This window comes from Ochotona curzoniae, unplaced genomic scaffold (genome assembly GCF_017591425.1).
Source record: "Ochotona curzoniae isolate NIBS_2020 unplaced genomic scaffold, NIBS_Ocur_1.0 contig_1, whole genome shotgun sequence".
Lineage (NCBI taxonomy): Eukaryota > Metazoa > Chordata > Mammalia > Lagomorpha > Ochotonidae > Ochotona > Ochotona curzoniae.
The window spans coordinates 19,417,846-19,436,050 of record NW_024464918.1 but is presented as its reverse complement, the minus strand read 5'-3'; the positions used below and the strand labels follow the sequence as shown (position 1 = coordinate 19,436,050).

The window sequence follows — 18,205 nt, the reverse complement described above, 5'->3', positions numbered from 1 at the left end:
TTTATTGTATCTCCACTGGAGCCAAAGTGTTAACTTGTCCTGGTATCCATGAGTGTTTCAAGTTCAGAGTCTGATTCGAGACTCAGGGCAGACTCCTAGTCATCCACGAGTCTTGGTAGCATTCCAAGTTACCGACTTGAAAACAGCTACCTGTTTCAGAGGTGGGATGCCTACAAGAAAAAACATCCCTATTCCCAAAGGGAGACCTAGGGCAGTGGCGTGATGAGCTCAAAGGCAGGCGGATGCTAGATCTTAGAGCCTGAAGCCTAGTACTCTGTGCACACCGAGTTGGGTGGCAAGTCCTCAAGGCGTCAGGCAACAGCCCGATGTGGTCCACATGACTGCTTGGTAGCTGGTGCCCGCAGAAACTGCTTTGCTGCTCGCCTCCCTCTCTGGGTTCTCTGCTGCTCCGCCCACGGCTCACTCTCAGGCTGTTCTTTGAAGCTTGGTACATGCCACCGTGGCCTCCTGACAGTGCATTCTGCCAACCCAAAGTCTACACTACATGGTTACTGAAGTCCGCACAGATGTTGCCTGGGCCATCTTGAACCGTGCTTGCAGTGGAAGGGGGCACTTGGTTTTTAAATATAAAAGGGGCCGGTTTTTACCTAAATTCTGTTTTCAGGCTTTGACAAGCCCATTCTGCATGGATTATGTACGTTTGGGTTTTCTGCCAGGCATGTTCTACGACAGTTTGCTGATAATGATGCCTCCAGATTCAAGGCAATTAAGGTATGTGTATGTTACCACATAATTTGAATATTAGTTCCTTTTCTTAGCATTAGTTTTATTGAATCAATGTAAAACTGACATTGTACTGGAGCAATACACATTTTTATTGTTCGAGTTGGCAATTAGCATATTTTCATTTTTTAGCTGAAAATAACTTTTTATATATAGACTGTGAAGCATATTTTAATACAGTTCTAATTTTAACCAATTAGATTTTTTACAGTTAGATGCATACATGTATCAGCATTATGCATTAAAAACTCAGATTTATTTTTTTTTACTATTTAATGGTTTGCATTAATGAGCCTGAAAGCATTAATTGTATTTGAGCTCTAGTAAGCCTACTCAACTCTGATACACACCTACAACACTTTGATGATGAAATGTATTTAAATTTTAAAATGTAACTGGAGGAGAGGTAGATATATTAGCTTCCTTAGTTCCAGTTCTGCTTCTTGCTTCTGTGTGCTCGCACTTCAAATGAATGATAAACAATTGCACTCTCCAGACGCCTGCAAGACCCCAACTGTGGGAGCCACCACCTGTGGCTTCCTTCCACCGCACACAGGAGTAGGAAGCTGGACTTGAACCTGGGCACTTGCTGTAATCACTGTGCCAAATGCCCACCTTTAGTTTTTTCTAACTTGGAAGTTGACCCTAGTTTTTAGCCATTATACATAACAAGGAAAAATGTGTCCACAATGTTTGCTGAAGTGTAAGTCAAATGATGTGTAGTTAAAAGAAGTTTAAAAGCATCGTCAAATATCTTTAAAAGCTTGTGTATCCCTGTTCCCTGCCACAGTGCAGTTCTCCTGCTCTACCATTGCTACTGTGACTTGTTATGCCTTTTTATTAGAGCTATTTTATTGCCTAGTAATATGTGCACAGAGTACATCAAATACAGACAGCGAGAGAAACAGGACTGTTTCCCTGTGTCCACCTCAGGTCTTCTTTTCCAGACACGGTTGGTATCACTGCTGAGAGTTCCTGCATTGTGGCTGTGCAGCTCTGCCTAACGAAGGTGCTTCTGTTCTTGATTAGTCAAGATAAAATACAATTTATTCACTTTGTTGGAAGAGAATTTGCACATTGTTTTTATCCTGTGTACTAGTTTTATCATGTTTTTCACCCTCTGACTAAGTTAAACATATCAAACCTGTTTTCTCCTTTATATTTTTTGTATTCTGCTTCTAACTTTGTTCCCTACAGGTAAGAGGAGTTTTACTTTAAAACATTTCTAACCTCTAAACTTTCTCTTTTAAACTTAAGGCTCGTTTTGCAAAACCAGTGTACCCAGGACAGACCCTGCAAACTGAGATGTGGAAACAGGGAAACAGAATCCATTTCCAGACCAAGGTACAAACAGCCGAGACATGAGCACTCGCCGCTGGCCCTCCTCCCTGACTTTTTTAAAGCGGTTTTGCTCCTGTTAGGGTTTTTGTTGTTGTTGTTTTCATTAGTACTAGCTGAGGCTTTACCTAGAAAATGTTTATTTAACCACTGGGAACTTTCTCCTGAGAATAAGATGGCTTGTGCACCTTTACATTTTACTTTAAAATAAAATGGTTGCATGTTTGCATAACAGTAGCCACACTGTCCTGAGAATCCAACCAGCCACGCATTTTGGCTTAACTAGTTGACCAAGTTATTGTCAACAGGGGATCTTTCAAATGTAAGGACATGATTGATGTGCATAAAGAAATGACAGATTTATTCAACTATTTAATGAAGGATCTTGTAGCATTTTACGAGTGCTTCAAAACAGAATTGGCAAAACATAGTCTAACAGAAAGGACATTAAAAAATAATTTTATTGAGTTAGCATTTCTAAGTACTCTCCAGAGCAGTGAAATCATGTCCGTGATAGTTCTGTTTTCTCTGAAGATCGTGTGCACATGGATCCTGTCAGGACCCAAATGTGTCTGTGGTTTGGCACAGAGTTTGGGCTTGTGTGATGGCAAGGACCAAGTCTAAAGGACATCTCCTGGATGTGGGTGTTAACAGCAACCCAGTAAAACACTAAAGGGACGTGCAGTCATTGTTTGTTTTTCAAAGACAATTTTTAATACGCTTGGTCACATGCCTGAGTCCATTCTGGCTGTGCCCCTGACTCCACTTTCCTTCTAACAGCACCATGGTAGGCAGCAGTGGGCGCTGGTTACCCGGGTGAGAGATCCAGATGGGGTTCCCAGCTCGGGCCTGGCCTGACCCTGACTCTTACAGGCTGCAAGTGGTTAGGAAAATCACTTTGTCTCTCTGGTTCCCTTTTTGCCTCTCAAACAAAAAAGAAAGCATGATTATGGTCTGATCCTATCTAATTGCGATCCTCTCAGATATTGTACCCTACCTTTTATTATTTGGAATAATTTATTACTTCTCACCTTGGCTTCCCACTGGGGATACACTGAAGTTTGGTGGGACAAAGTCTTTAAAAGCCACTGGCTTGTCTGCACCCCAGACTGCGACAGTGGAACTCCGGAAGCTGGGGGGGGGGGGCAGGGATGCTGAGACTTGCTCACAGGTGTCTTTGTTGAAGGGCTCGAGCTAATTCTGCAGCCATAGTTAATCCCAGTTAATCCCATGAGGCAAACAAACAAAAAGCCCAAACTTTGTTTTGCTTCACAATGAGATTGTCCCTCTGTTGGAATTCTTATGGAAACTCTTTTCCCTGTTGCTAATAAGGTCCAAGAAACTGGTGACATTGTCATTTCAAACGCGTATGTAGACCTTGTGCCAGCCTCTGCACCATCAGCCAGGACCCCCTCTGCGGTAAGTTCTGAGAACCCTATCCAGGTCACACTGCCTTACGTATGAGTCCCAGCAAAGGTCGCCGTTAGGAAGTTCAGAGCTATCCCTGAGTCACGGTTGTTGAAATGAAGGACGTTAATTCAGATCAGCTTGAAATTAAAGGAATACTTTACAATGCATGAATTCCTAAAAAGGTTTTTTTGCAGATACAGCAATATTATCCAAAAGACAGTATTTTCTGGTTTTCAAAGAACTAAATCAGTTGCTTACAGAGAAATCAGAAAGCAAAGATGGTGGAGGAACAATGGATGAAAAGGTTACATATCCTGTACCTTTGACTCATCTGTGCCAATATAAGTCAGCGAGTAATGTTTATTAAATCTTTTCATTATACTCTTAATAAGCTGAGAATTGGATACAAAAGTTTACATCTTCTGAAAGTTTGTAATGATTATATTGTCATTGTTTATTGTAAAGCCTTTTCATAACTGGCTCAAAAACAAAGGCCCATGGAATAATTTAAGATTAAAGCCTTCGCGAGGTGTAGGCCCAGGGAGAAAGGCAGGCTTCATGGCATTGTATAGACAGAGTTGATGTTTCTGTCCAGTATCTGCTTGGAGCTAGCTGGGGCGTAGGCTAGCCGCATCCTTATTAAAAAGTATACATACACTTGTTTTGATTTCTGATATTACTCTTACTGAGGGGACTGAGGTTCAGAGCAAAAATCCTGGTATGAATGTTAAAAACACCTGACCTAACTGCCCTGTTTCTGTAGAGTTCTGATTGTACATGCCTTTTGTAATGTTTCTTTCCCCCTGAGTCATTCCTATAGAATTTTCATATGAGCTCTTCCCTGTTTAGGGTGGGGAGCTTCAGAGTACCCTTGTGTTTGAGGAAATCGGCCGCCGCCTTAAGGATGTCGGCCGCGAGGTGGTCAAGAAGGTGAATGCAGTCTTTGAATGGCACATCACGAAAGGCGGAGATACTACAGCCACGTGGAGTAAGTTACAGCCCCGACTCGAGCATGCTAAGGTACATGAGGTGTCCTTGTTCTAGGGGAAAACTGCCTCGTTGAAGGTAGGTGGATTCCCCCCCGCCATGGGAACTAATAACTTTCAAGGCATTTAAAAAGATGTATTTTAAGATTTACTTATTTACTTGAAAGACAGAAAAATAGCTATGTCTTCCATCTGCTGGTTCACTCCCCAAATGGCCACATCAGCCAGGACTGTACTGGGCTGAATCCAGGAGTCTGTGACTGCCCAGGTCTCCCACATGGGTGCAGGGACCCAAACACAGGCCATCTTGCCTTCCTCCCCAGGCTCATTACAAGAGAGCAGCCTTTGTTTCTGTCAGATATATTTCCACTTAATTTATTTACATATAAATAAACATTTATGTAAAGAAGCATTTGAAGAATACCTATAATGACTAAGAATCTCCTTTTCAAAGCAATTATATCTAGAGTAACTAAAGTGTATCTGTATCCACTGAAACACTAGTTCCTGTAATTATCTATTGCATTATTTCTAGAAGGCATTTTAAAGTTTCATTCGGTTGGTTTTGGTTAAATATAAACATTTTAATATATATAAAATGTATAAAAATATATAATACATATAAATACATATAAAATATAAAAAATAAAAATATTTACCAAATTTGATTTACAGAAATGTGAAGAAAATATATAATCCTTGTATCTCAAATTTGTTTTTCTGGTAGACATTTTTCCTTTTGAAAACTCTGCATGGAAATCAAGAAGGCAAAATGTAATGTTCTGTCGTACAAATCTGCAGGTATCGGGCTTCCCCATGCTGATTCCCCCCGTATTATTACAGTAGTGCAGTGCATCAAGGCGCAACTTGATAGATTACCTGTGCATTGACAGCTGTGACTACTATCCTTTCTTGGTCCGTTCCTTCCTTCCCTCCACTTACGTCGGCAGTTGTAAACACAGAGTGAAGAAGAGGATGCTGGAGCTTTGGGAGTTGGCCAGCACCTGTAAGGATCTGTAGAGTGAGCGAGTGAGTCATCCTCAAACCTGGTACCTTCCTCCCACACAGGGGTCAGCAACCAACTGGGATTTTCCCCTTGGTCTGTGACACATGTTCTGATAGTGTTAGCAAGGAAGATATTTACATTTAAAAATCACCTTCACTTACCTGGGCAGAAGGTTTTTATTCCCTGATGTTTTTGCTTGAAAGGGGGAATACTGGAATCCTGGTCCTGACCACTTAAAGCCGCAAGGTAGCAGTAATATTTGTTTTCTCCTCTGTCTTCATTTAGCTGACCTGATGATCAAATTGGCTCTTCCCTCTTTCCTCCTAGTTACATGCCTGGCCCATCTTGCTTGATTTCTTTCTCAATTTTGTGCCTGTTTTTCATTCTGGTTTGCTTTCCCCCAGGCTTTGGCTGTATCACAGCAGCTAGCAGCAGTAGAAATGACCTAGGCCCTTGCCTTCTGGTCTTAGATGCCAACCTATAGCCATCTTCTGTTTTGTAGCTTGGTGGTTAATGAGTGGGATAGGTGCTTGAATACCTTGGCCTCTTGTCTCACCTGCCATAGGCCATGTTTAAATGGTTTGTAAAACACTGAATGACCAAGTCTTTTGTATTTGAAAATTTTAAGCTGTCCCAGTTTTGCTTATGTCATGGTTTCCAAACCCAGAATACAAAGACTTGAGGACTCTGCATTCCAGTTCACCTTGCCTGGGCTCTGGTGTTGCTGGAGTTGCTCAGCTGACCGTGAGCAAGTTTAAGGCTGGGGATTCTGACTCGGTGGCTCAGGAGCCCCATTCTATTACCCAAATCCTGGAGGTGTCCACAGTCTGATTCTGCCCCGCGTGCAGTCAGTGGCAGGACAGTGTCAGGGACTCTGTGTGTGTGTGTGTGTGTGTGTGTGTGTGTGTGTGTGTGTGTGTGTGTGTGTGTGACTTTTCAAACTGAATTAGTGTGGGTAAAATGAGGGATCTGAAGTTCTGGGACTGCGCTATTGAGACGAGTTTCAGCAGGTGGCGGGGTCTGTTTTCACTTCAGGCCTGTTTGTGCTGTGTCCAGGAGCAGGAAGGCAGCCTGGCCAGGCTGAGCTGGCCCATCCGCCCTGGACGGCAGCAGGGTTCAGCAAGCTCTTTAGTGAGCTGGGCGTGCTCACTTGCATCTAGTCCTCCCTCAGAGGCGAACTGTCACAGCTGATTAATGAAAGCATTGTTACCTAGAGGTGAAGATTGGGTCCATCTTCCTTACTTCACAAGGAATTTGTTATAATAGCAAGAGCACAGTGGCTGTGGCGTTTCTGTTGAATACTCCAGGATGGACGTGGTAGGATGTGTTGGAACTTGTTATCCGATATCAGCTAGCCTTTAGGCATCTCACCCTTTGGAATGAAGATCTGTGGGTTAAGAAGATGAAAATGGACAGTAGGTGGAGAAGTCTGAGTCCCTGGGAACGGCTTGTTGTTTGCCACATTTATCTTACTGTATGGTGATCTTGAGAATGCTCTGTGTCCTCTCACTTGACCTTGGCGTAATCCTTGGCGTAAACCTTGGCAGCACTGTGTGTTCTCCGTTGTCAGTTTCTTTATAGGCGACACATGTTGCAGTCTATAAAGTCTGTAAATGTTAAGGAAAAACAAAGCATGACTTTGGATGGAATAGAGTTAACTGCCTTTTTAAAAACGCTGAAACTGAGGTATTCATTAGTAACAGCTTTTCTATGGAGCTAGTCATTTCTGTTGTGAAATAGCTGTGAATTTCTGAATCCGGTTAAAAGTTGTTCTAAGCCCTTTGGTCCTATGTTGCAGCTGTGAGCTGCAGACAAGTTCAGAGGAAAAAAAGATGACAGTGAAAGGGTAGAGAACAAGAGCACCCCCCCGAAAGTTAAAATGTACCTGCTCTTGCCTCAAACTAAAGTCCCAAAGCTTTAGTGCACCTGTGGCAAAACAGAATCTAAACCTACTTGATGCTTTGGTTTCGATGTAATTCACCTAGTGTGAATCAGTCAGATACGGATATCCCACGTCACAGAGCTTGGCTCCACTAGAGGTCTTTGTCTAATGTAATGCATGAAAGGATTTCAGGAAGTGCAATGCAGGGAAAAGGCAAATTTTTCTTTTGGTGCATAAAATCTTTGAAATCTGTAGTGTTTCATGATGTACATTTCTCATAAATTTGTATATTTGATGTATGAATTCCTTCCTGAAAACCTGGAACAGCCTGAATTCCAATACACATCGAGCCTGAAACAATCCAACTAGGGGTTGTGTACTCATTGATGTATACAAATAACCCTCTCGGAACAGACATGGAAAAGGCTCTCTTGCCTTGCAGAGCCTTGGTGCGGCCAGCAGGTGTTTCACTGCATGCTCAGTTCTCTGCAAGGCTGAGGTACAGTTACAACAGGACTGTGCGGCATGTTGTCTGCAGCAGTTACTATTAGAGGTGGTGTGTCAGATAAGTTGGGAAAACAAAGGTGGCAGTGCACAGTAAAAGACCCACGTTGGGGTGATGGCAACAGTGGGAAGAAGGCTCCTGGAGCACAAGTACTGTGGCAGTCGGCCTCCATGGCTAACTGGCCTGCAAAGTCGAGAGATGGGGTGGGCAGAAGTAAAGCTGAGTTCTGTGCCTGTGTGCTGAAGGCTGCTAGCCTTTTTCGGCAAGCAATAAATGGGAGATGGATGTTTGCCAGAGAGGAGTAAGAACCTTGGTGACAAAACTATATCTAACCCAGATCAGGAGTGGATTTAACTGGAGGGCAAGTTCTCAGCTGGCGGCACCCAGTTGGAAACCCTGTCTAATGAATTAGTAGTTAGCCTGAGAACAAGAGCTTGGCTGTTTTGCCTCATGGCATTCAGGGAGCAAATGGGAGGAAAGCCTCCTGGATCCTGGCAGATTACTTGCCACTCCTGTTTATGCAAAAACAGCTCTGGCATTTCCATTTGTCTACAGACAGAGAATCTCAGAATGTAGCTTATTGTAACTCCAGGCACAAATACCGTGCCCTGCATCTAAATGGGAATCTGTCTCCAATAGCTTACTATAGCTGTACTTCTGACACTTCATTAGACGATTTTCATATGTTAAGCATACAATGCTAATGAGCAAAAGAAAAAAAAATCTGTTTTATTTAGGAGGAAACAGCCTTAAAACTGATTGGTGTTGAGCACTTCGGTTGTTTCCTCCTAAATTTAAGTTTTGCTTCCTTTTCTGTATTTGTAACTTTCCTATTACAGGAAACTAAATGGAATGCACATTTGGCATTTAGATAGTAGCACTGCATAGACAGTATGCATCAACCATGTAGAAGTACGTCTACATATCGGGGCTTAATGCATGCATAGCAATGATTGCATGAGGAGACGGACAGTTCCAGCTTGTGGACTTGAGTCTTGGTAATATGCCACATGGAGGAACAATGTGCCCTCCTGGCAGGCAGGTGGGCCAGCCTGTCAGCAATGGCATCAGGTATCTGCTACTGTTAAGGATATTTGCTCCGTTTGGGGTCTCCTGCGTTTATCAGATGGTAAAGAAACATGCTGTTGGTGGGGAGCAATCTGCTGCAGCCTCTTAGCAACAACTGCTGCGTCCCCTCTGCTGCAGGATGCGGGGTCGCCTCTGCTGCAGGGCGCGGGGTCCCCTCTGCTGCAGGGGTCCTGCCGGCTTCCCCATGGAGTCTAACTCTTCCGGAGAATACAGAGAGATCCCTTTTATAAATCTCACATAACATTTATGGCTTTTCTGTCTCCTATGTGTGTTGTTCATCTTAACATCTTTGTACTATTTTTTGCAATATTTAAAAGCAACGTGCCAATGTGATATTTTTCTTTAATTTCTAAAAGCAAACTCTTTCTTAGTTGCATTTCCTAAGAACAATGACAGAACTGTTTGCCTACAGATCTGTTAGCTCCCTCAGGAGGTCACTAGTGATCAGTATATGACCCACAGACGTTACTGATAGTTCAGCAGTGGTCCTGGCACATCCCTTAGAGCAGGACAGCCCAACAAGTCTTACCAGTAGTAACAGCTGTGGAGAGGACGGGCCGGGTCCAGGCTGGGCCATGTGCTACGTGTAGGCTGTTCCCTCCGGTTGGCTCCCGGGTGCGTCCTTTTTCACTCTGTTCCTCATGATTTTGAACACAGGGACAGTTATTTTGTACAATTCCCCAGTTTTTTTTCTCATGATTAGACTTTATACTATTCCTGCCAAAATTTCATAAGTTATGTCCTTATTTAATCAATTTTAATCTAAATTATTTGATAGGCGCTTTTTAGCTTTAATATTTACTTGAAGGAGCAGGAGGCCTCTGCCCCACTGCTGTGCTCCCACATGGCTGCAGCGCTTGTGGCTGGCCTCCTCAAGTCAGCAGCTGCTTTGGGTTCTCCCATGTGGGTGGCAGGGGCACAAGCATGTGGGCAGGAGCCTAGTGCCTTCCCCATGCTATTAGCAGGAAGCTGGATTGGAGGTGGAGCCAGCAGAGAAGCAAATTGGCACCCTTTTGGGATGCCAACATGCAGGCAGTGCCTTACCTGCTATGCCATTTAGCTAATAGTTTCCAAGTCCTTTTCTTTTTAAGTGCTAGAGGATGTGGCACAATGCTCAGTAGCTAACTCCTTGCCTTGCACACGCCAGGATCCCATATGGATGCTGTATTGTGTCGTGGTTGCTCCACTTCCCGTCCAGCTCCTTGCTTGTGGCCTGGGAAAGCAGTCCAGGACGGCCCAAAGCTTTGAGACCATGCACCTCTGTGGGAAACCCAGAAGAAGCTCCTGGCTCCTGCCTTCAGATTGGCTCAGCTCCAGCTGCTATAGCCACTTCCGGAGTGAACCAGTGCACAAAATATCTTTCTCTGACTCCTCTGTGTAAATCTGATAAGATTTAGTCATTGTTATTGAAAAACATTATTTTTTTTAAAGCACTTGGGTGGCACAACCATGCCTGTGTATCCCTAAGTTTTTACTATCTTAAGGGAGGAATAGCTCTAGCAGCCCCTTGAAATTTGCAAGGTTTGCACCCAAAGTCCAGAAGCCACCCCATCATCTGCTGCTCCACACTTGTTCCATTCAATGTTGCCACTCCTTAACATTTCCACAGTAAAATTAACTGACCTTACAGTTGTGTGTCAATCCAAGGTCTTGGGGATGGATGACTTTCCTGCATGACCCTCCTTGTAGGCCAGGACCTGAGCCAGGTCCTCTGTCTGTAGTTGGACCCAGAGCCACGAGTCTGCAGTCGGCTTGGTGAGAGCTGTGTCTAGCACAGGGCGGATGATCGGGCAGCACCTCCTCAGTGGTTCATTTACTCACAGCTTCATTCCTGAGCTGGTATTGATCCTGTGAAGGGTTAAAACAGGAACATGAAGTCTGCTGGTGTCAGGGCTTTGACCTTGTGCTGCCAGCCTGTGCTTTACCTGTGCCAACACTGCATGACAGCAGGGTGCATACCTACGTGCAGTGCAAACGGGGCTTTGCTCTGCAGGCAGCACATCTGGACCTTGGGCCCGCTCCAGGAGCTGAGCAGCAGAAGAGCCTTGAGCAGACAAAGCAGAAAGGTCCTGTGAGCCTTACCCCACCTCCCCAGGTGTCACTGTTTTGGATTTGTTTATTGCAGAATTATTTTCCGTGGGAGGTGGGTGGTTTGCGCATGGCGTGGGGCATGGCTTGACTGAGCAGGGCACAGCATGCACTCTGGGCTTTCTAACACACGCGCAGCACCCCTGCACCCTTAGTTAGGAGTTTGTAACATGTTCCGGGGAGGAGGGTGATGAGGGCTGCAGCTGCTTCACTGACAGCAGGAAGTGCGTCCAGGAGCTTCCGTGCACAAGGGGAGTGTGCATAGAGAGCACTGCCCTCCTGGCTCTGGGGTATTTAATCCTTTTGGCAAACATTCTCAGGAGCTGGTATGTGGAGCAGCAGGGCAGGCTCTGCCTCTGGCACTGGCATCCCGTATCAGTGCTGGCCATTCCGGCTCTCTACTCACGCACCTGGGAAGGCAAATGATGACGGCCAAGGGCAGGACCCTCCCTGCTACTCTCCTGGGACACCTTCTTGGCCCCTGCCAGACCTGCCTGTTCTAGCCATTTGGGGATTAAGCAATAAGGGAAGAACTTTCTGTCACGCTTTTTCTAATAAACAAATTCCAAAGTTTTCTGAAAGACAAGAAGCAAGTTTTGAATTTTACCCATAATTGATGGTAGTAAGTATTATGAATAAATCATTAAATGAGTTAAGTCTTGTGACAGACCCTGTAGAGACGTAAGGCATTCATAAGGTGACTGTACTTCCCCCGCCTGACACACAGCTGCCTATGAGCCAGCTTTCCTTGTTACCATAGCATCCGATTCAGACTGAAGACTTTAGTGATGTAAACTGCAACAACTTCCTTAAATAATGTCAATTATGCTTTCATTCACATTTAAAATCTCAACATGTTTAGAAAAAGGTGTTTGAAAAAGTAGATGATTTTCTAGCTTTTCTAAGTGACAGATCATATATAATGTATAGATGGAACAGGGACTCCTCACCTAAGAGGATGTCTGTTGTGGTTGGCTTACTTGACCTGCTGTTGGAATCATGCACGTCGTTGCTTTGCTTTCCCAGCTATGGACTTGAAGAACGGCTCCGGGCGAGTATACCAGGGCTCCGCCAAAGGCTCTGCGGACACTACCATCACCATCTCCGATGAGGACTTCATGGAAGTGGTGCTGGGCAAGCTGGACCCTCAGAAGGTAATGCTTCCAGAGTGCTCCCTCAGCAGCCTTCAGGCTTCCCTAAGTCATTACACAAGTCACTGTTAGAGCAGTGTTCTGGTTGACAGAACTTTTTTTTACATAAAAGGATTTTAGCTGACACTTAAAACTAAATTTAGGTGAAATTCTACCTTTAGTGTACAGTGAAATGAGCTAAAATTAACATTTATATTTTTGTTGCACTACTTCAAGGTTTAAAAGCCCTATGACATTAATAACTGCTGCTAGTAAAGTCAGGCAGTCATTCCTGCTATCCAGAGGCACTTCAAAGTTGCTGGAGTGCAGGTGAAAGGTACGCACATCTCCCATGAGCTCCCAGTAGGCCCCTCCATGCAGGTGCAGCACTCCTGGCACAGAACGCTTGGGCCCAGCAGTGTTCCCACGGGAGCTGCTCAATGTCCTGGCGCCTGCTTCCCCAGCGGAGCATCCTGAGGTGCTCCCAGCTCAGACTTGCGTGCTGCCAGTGCACTCCGTGCTCCCGGGTTAGGGATGCCTCGCTGATGGAGGATTAGGCAGCACTAAGATGTCTGACGTGCCTTTCACTGTCTGGGCATACAACATTTATAGGCACATCGAAGGCAAAAGCTTGACTGAGATAGCAATCTGAAGCTTTGAACTAGTTCACAGACACAGAAAGTACCGGATGGAGTCATGTAAATGGCAGAGAAGATTGTAATTCTGTTCCTTTCATGTAACTAGGAATTCCAAGAAATGAACTTACTGACTTGCAGAATGAAGCAGTTCAAACAGGTGGTAGAAGGTACAGTTAGGATTTGAACAGTAGTTTGCACATGGCAGAACTAAATGTACAGAAGGTGTGTTCATTGCAATCCAGTTAAGAGCAGGGTCTTTCTAAACTCACTTATCTGATGCTTTATTCCCCATCTTAGTTATTGACTGCTGTTCCATTATTAAAAGCCGCATTTCTCAGTGTGCAGTCTCCTTCCCACTGTCGTGAACTTTCGTGGCTTCCTTTACGATCCCCAAGAGTGAGTTCCTGAACACAGCGAACTCTGTAGTGTCTTCATTTCCTTGCAGATACCTTTGCCCTTACAAGGAACTTAAAATACCTAGGCTCGCTGTATTTCATGTCACTTCTCACATGTTTCGATGAACTCGTTCCTACTGCTCTAAAACCTTCGCACAGCCTCTGCTTGCCTGGCATCACTTCCTGCTCTTCAGTCTGCCATTTCATCTCTCCCTGTTCTGTCTGGATTTTGTCTCACATTGACTCGCTTGGAAGGCTGTACTCTGAATCCCCCTCTGCTGCCTTTGTAGCTGTGCCTGACCAGGGGACCACGGCTGCAGAAAGCCGCATGACAGACGAGCTGTGCCTTCGCTGCTGAGCAAGTGCTGCAATGTGGGAGTGGTATGGGAGTCTTACCGTGGCTTATGACGGCTTCCGCTCAGCTTCCATACCGGTGGCCCCGTGCATGTCTCCCAGGTCCACACTCCTGCCTCTTCTTCTTTTCTGGCTGATCTCATGCTGCACTGGGGGGGAAAGTGTAATAATTGAGAGAATTTCCCCTTTGCTTCCTCCATCAGAGGTGGGCCCCTTTGCTACTGTTCCGGATGCTGCTCAGTCCTGCGCTGCGGCTTCCAGCTGTTCTGTCTCCCTGCATTCTCTCCCTCACACCACCACTAATTGTTCAGGCCTTGGTTTGAAAGCACCCAGCCTTGATAGGCAATCCCCATCCAGCACAACACACCCTTTCTCTGTCCCAACAGACCGACAGGACAATCCATGTGTAACGAATACTTTTCTAGTAGCTACATTAAAGCAGCAGCATTGAAGATTTATGAAGATATTTTTACCTGGTACATTCAAATACTGTTTTAATAAGTAATCAACTTAAAATATGAGATGATTCTATGTGCTTTTTAAAATGCCAGGTTTTTGAACTTGCAAGGTGTGTTTTACACTGACAGTGCATCTCGGCCTGGACTAATACAGCCCCATGCTCGTGGCCACACGTGGAAGTGGTTACTCTCCCGACCAACACATCTTAACAGGGCAGAGAAAAGTCAAACCAAAATGCTATCTGGCTTCTGCCATCACTGTTGGTCCCATTCTAGTGAAGGTTTTTGATAGCTTATGTTTACAAATCCAGTGAGCAATTTTTTTTTTTCATTCAAGAATCATCAGTAGCACTCAATATAGTTAGCTGGCTTTTTTCTTTCTGGATTGGGAGCCTGAATGGTTGGGATAGAGCGTAATTCTGTGCCTGCAGCACCAGCATCCTAGACAGGTGCCAGTTCATATCCTTGCTGTTTTACTTCTGATTCAGCTTATGGCTAGAAAAGCAGTAGAGGATGGCTCACGTCCTTGGGCCCCTGCACAAAGCTCCTGGCTTTGGATCTGCTCTGGCCGTTGAAGCCATTTAGAGAAGGAACGAGCAGCTGGAGGTCCTTTTACTTTTATTTGATAGGCAGATTTCCCAAAGAAAAATCAGTATTAAAAAGGAAAGATTTCATGTTACCTGACAGTATGGAGATCCTCCATCTGCTGGCGCCTTCCCAAAATGGCAGTAACAGCAGGGCCAGGGCCGGGTTAATGCCAGGCGCCTCATCCAGGTCCTCCTCAGAGCTGGTGGGCCCCCAGGTACTGGGTCCTCTGCTGCTGCTTTCCCAGGCACACTAGCAGGGAGCCGGATCTGAAGTGCAACAGCTGGGACTTGAACTGGTAACGTCTTGGGATGCCAGTAAGTGGCTTTGCCATGATGTCAGCTCCAGCTACTAACTTCCTGCTGCATTTTCATTTTCTGGCTTCCATGCCATCATGCTGTCCTGCTTTACTTTCTCTATCTGGCTGCCCTCAGGCTCCTAGATGTTATCTTACACCTGCAGCCGTTGGGTCATGGCATCCTTCAGGGCCTTTGTTCCACACTCTTTCCTTACACTCATCCACCCGGTGGCATTTGAAGTCAACTAACATCTCATGAATTTTGTTTCAGTTCATTTTCACTGAACTCCAGAGTGACAAAAACCTACTCTGTTGCCTTCTCTGATGGAAAATCTTACCTGGTGTTTTGCACTTTATCCAGGAAAGAACTTGTGACTTCAGTTTTCTTTGGATTGTTTTCTTCTTAGCAAGAGAAGTGAAAAAGCCCAGGGATGTAGCCAGCAGCTGGGCTCCCTCCGTGCCTTGGGTGCTTGTCCAGCGTGTCTTGAGTCATCCTCTCAAGGGGTCCCGTCCTTAGTCACTTGGCTCACCCCGGCAGCTTCTTCAGTCTCTAGCAAGGCAAATCCAACCATGAAAAGCTGGCTTACTGCTCAGCATGCAGTCCCGACTGACAGGTTCTGCCTGTGGTGTCTGGGATGCGGAGTCCGTGCCTTTCCTCCATTGAGGAGATAAGGCTCTGCTCTGCCATTAGGAAGCTGCCACTCTCCAGCCAGGCCCTGCTGGGCACAGAGCACTGAGAGGAGTCCTAACCCACGGTCTGCAGCCAGGTGCCTGTTGCTTCGCAGTGGCCATTGCTTAGCACGCTCAGACCAGTTGCATCATTTTGGTACCACGGTCATGCCTGCCTGTAGCTGAGGGCGCTGGAGCTCCAAGAGGCAAAGTCCTCTGCACAGCTGCCCGCGGTTCCTGCAGGATGGAGCTTGGTTTTTGAGCCAGGCATTCCCGTGGCTGCAGTTGAGATGTGCCCACCATCCTGTTCTGTTGCCATAGGCCGCCTTCTGCACAGTTGTATTTCAAAAGCTGTGAACACCATTATTGCCTTTACCAGTCATCTCAAATTACTACGGAAGAATAAAGCTAGCAGCGTAAGGTGCGAAACTCCCAGAATTGTCAGTTCAGATAAATGACTCGACAGTTTTCTAACAGACACCAGACACTCCTCTTCCTTCTCCTAGCTGTGATCTTCATCATCCAAGCTGCTCTGTGCATACCCAGTCAGAACCACACAGTGTGGCATGCTCAGGTGGGTGCTGTCTCCTCTCTCCCCAGGCTTTCTTCAGTGGCCGACTGAAGGCCAGAGGGAACATCATGCTAAGCCAGAAGCTCCAGATGATCCTGAAGGACCACGCCAAGCTCTGAGGGCGTGCCGTGCGTGTGGCCAGATCAAGTGACCGTTGTCCTCACCCACCGTGCTCGATTGCTCTGCATAAATGATCAAAACCAGAAGATAGGGAAATTGCTTAACATGTTCAGATGCCAGATAACTTTTCAGATTTTCATTTTCTACTAATTGCTCACATTATTTTTGCAGGGAACCCTAAGCTGGCTCGTAGGACCCCTCTGATCTCAGATCTCAATCTCAGCCATACAGAAATTCCACCCTAATCCAATTGCCTTCTAATACATGAGGGCATTTATAAACAGCCAGGAGATTTCAGTGAATAAAAGGCTCTTTGATACCTTTGACACTTTGCTTCTGTTTTTTTCTGTTTGCTGAGATGTTGAAATCCCATTGTAGTATTCATACGTGCATTGTTGGCACTGCTTTTCTAGCATTCCGCCTTAAGGCGAGGGGAAATCTTGGTGCTCCCCAGTATTTTCCTTTCCTTACCCCATGGTGTCAGTTACCATGCATGCTTTCTTGCTGGATCGAGCATTTGACACCCTCAGGTGCCAGCAGGTGCCCCAGCATTGCTCAGATGCCACAGGAGGACACGCCGCATGGATAGATGCCCTTATAGATGTCTGCTACCAAGCAGCAGGCTGAGGCCGGGGAGGAGTCCGACGGCAGCGTGACTGAGGTGTGTGGCGCCTGCGACAGGCAGGGCTCCCGGGAAGTGGGCTCGGACTGCGTTGGATTTGGAAGTTCCCACAGGATCTGCACCTGACAGAGGGCCAGCAAGCAGAGCTGGGCACACTAAGCAGAGCTGGGCAGAGGGACACGCTAAGCAGATCACAGTGGCCTCATGCTTCAGCTGATCTTGGAGCACTCTGAAGCCAAAGTGGCCTTTCGGCAATGTCCTGAGGCAACTGGTCATTGCTTATGGCCGTGAGCATGGCAGCTGCCTCAGCAGTTCCTGGGGTGGACTCACTGTCAGCTGGTGACCTCCGCAGCCGCCAGGGGAACGCATTCCCAGTCCTGAGCCGAGCTTAGGGGGAACTCGGCTAGCACATGGCTTCAGGGGAAGGACTGAGGACGCGAGTTTAGGGATCACAGGAAAGGCGATGGGGTACACTGAAGTACCTCAGTGTATCTGCTGCTTTGTTTTTAAGTTATTTGAAAGGCAGAGAGAGACAGAAGAGAGTCCTTCTGTCCCCTAGCCCCACTCCAAGTGGTTGCCATAGCCATGAACCGACCCACAGCCAGGAGATTTTTTGGGTCTCCCACACGGGTGCAGGGTCCCTAGGCTTTGGGCCGTCCTCAACTGCTTTCCCAGGCCACAAGCAGGGAGCTGGATGGAAGTGGAGCAGCCAGGATACAAACCCATGCCCATATGGGATCCTGGCGCATGCAAGGCAAGGATTTAGCTACTAGGCTATTGTGCTGGGTCCCCTATACTCTTGCTGTTTTAAGATTTCTTCTGCTGACCTGCTGCATGGTGGCCTACGCTGCCGCTCTGACACCGGTATCCCATACTGCAGTAACATCTCAAGTCCCAGTTTCCTCCTAATGTGCCTGGGAAGGCAGCAGGTGTTGGCCCAAGTACAGGAATCCCTGCCAGCCACTGGGACGTCTAGGATGGCATTGATGGCTCCTGGCTGCAGGCAGGTCCAGCCTGCAGGTCGAGTCCTTTTGTAGAGTGCCCCAAGGGATGAAACATCTTGCTATCTCTTTTCTCCTTATCTCCCTCTATCGCCACTTTGATGCTCTGTCTTTCAAATGAATATTTTAAAAAGACTTCTCTGTCGCCCTGCGGTGGCGCAAGTGGTTAAAGGTCCTCGCCTTGCACGCCCGGGATCCGGCAGCCCCGCTTCCCTTCCAGCTCCCTGCCTGTGGCCTGGGAAAGCAGTCAAGGACGGCCCAAGGCTTTGGGAACCTGCACCCGCGTGGGAGACCCGGAAGAGGCTCCTGGATAATG

At 46.3% G+C, this 18,205-nt stretch overlaps 1 protein-coding gene across 3 annotated transcripts in view; it reads left to right on the top strand.

Moving 5' to 3' along the window:
• The window catches only part of HSD17B4 (hydroxysteroid 17-beta dehydrogenase 4), a 61,811-nt gene extending 45,217 nt beyond the window's left edge, over positions 1 to 16,594 (top strand). For all 3 annotated transcript variants that reach the window (XM_040995820.1, XM_040995736.1, XM_040995887.1), the window contains 6 exons: positions 626 to 732; positions 2,002 to 2,088; positions 3,415 to 3,501; positions 4,342 to 4,480; positions 12,075 to 12,202; positions 16,176 to 16,594. In XM_040995820.1, coding sequence (XP_040851754.1) covers positions 626 to 732; positions 2,002 to 2,088; positions 3,415 to 3,501; positions 4,342 to 4,480; positions 12,075 to 12,202; positions 16,176 to 16,265 — 638 coding nt within the window. In that variant the 3' untranslated portion in view covers positions 16,266 to 16,594. The remainder of the gene's footprint in view (positions 1 to 625; positions 733 to 2,001; positions 2,089 to 3,414; positions 3,502 to 4,341; positions 4,481 to 12,074; positions 12,203 to 16,175) is intronic.
• The last annotated feature ends 1,611 nt before the right edge of the window (positions 16,595 to 18,205 follow it).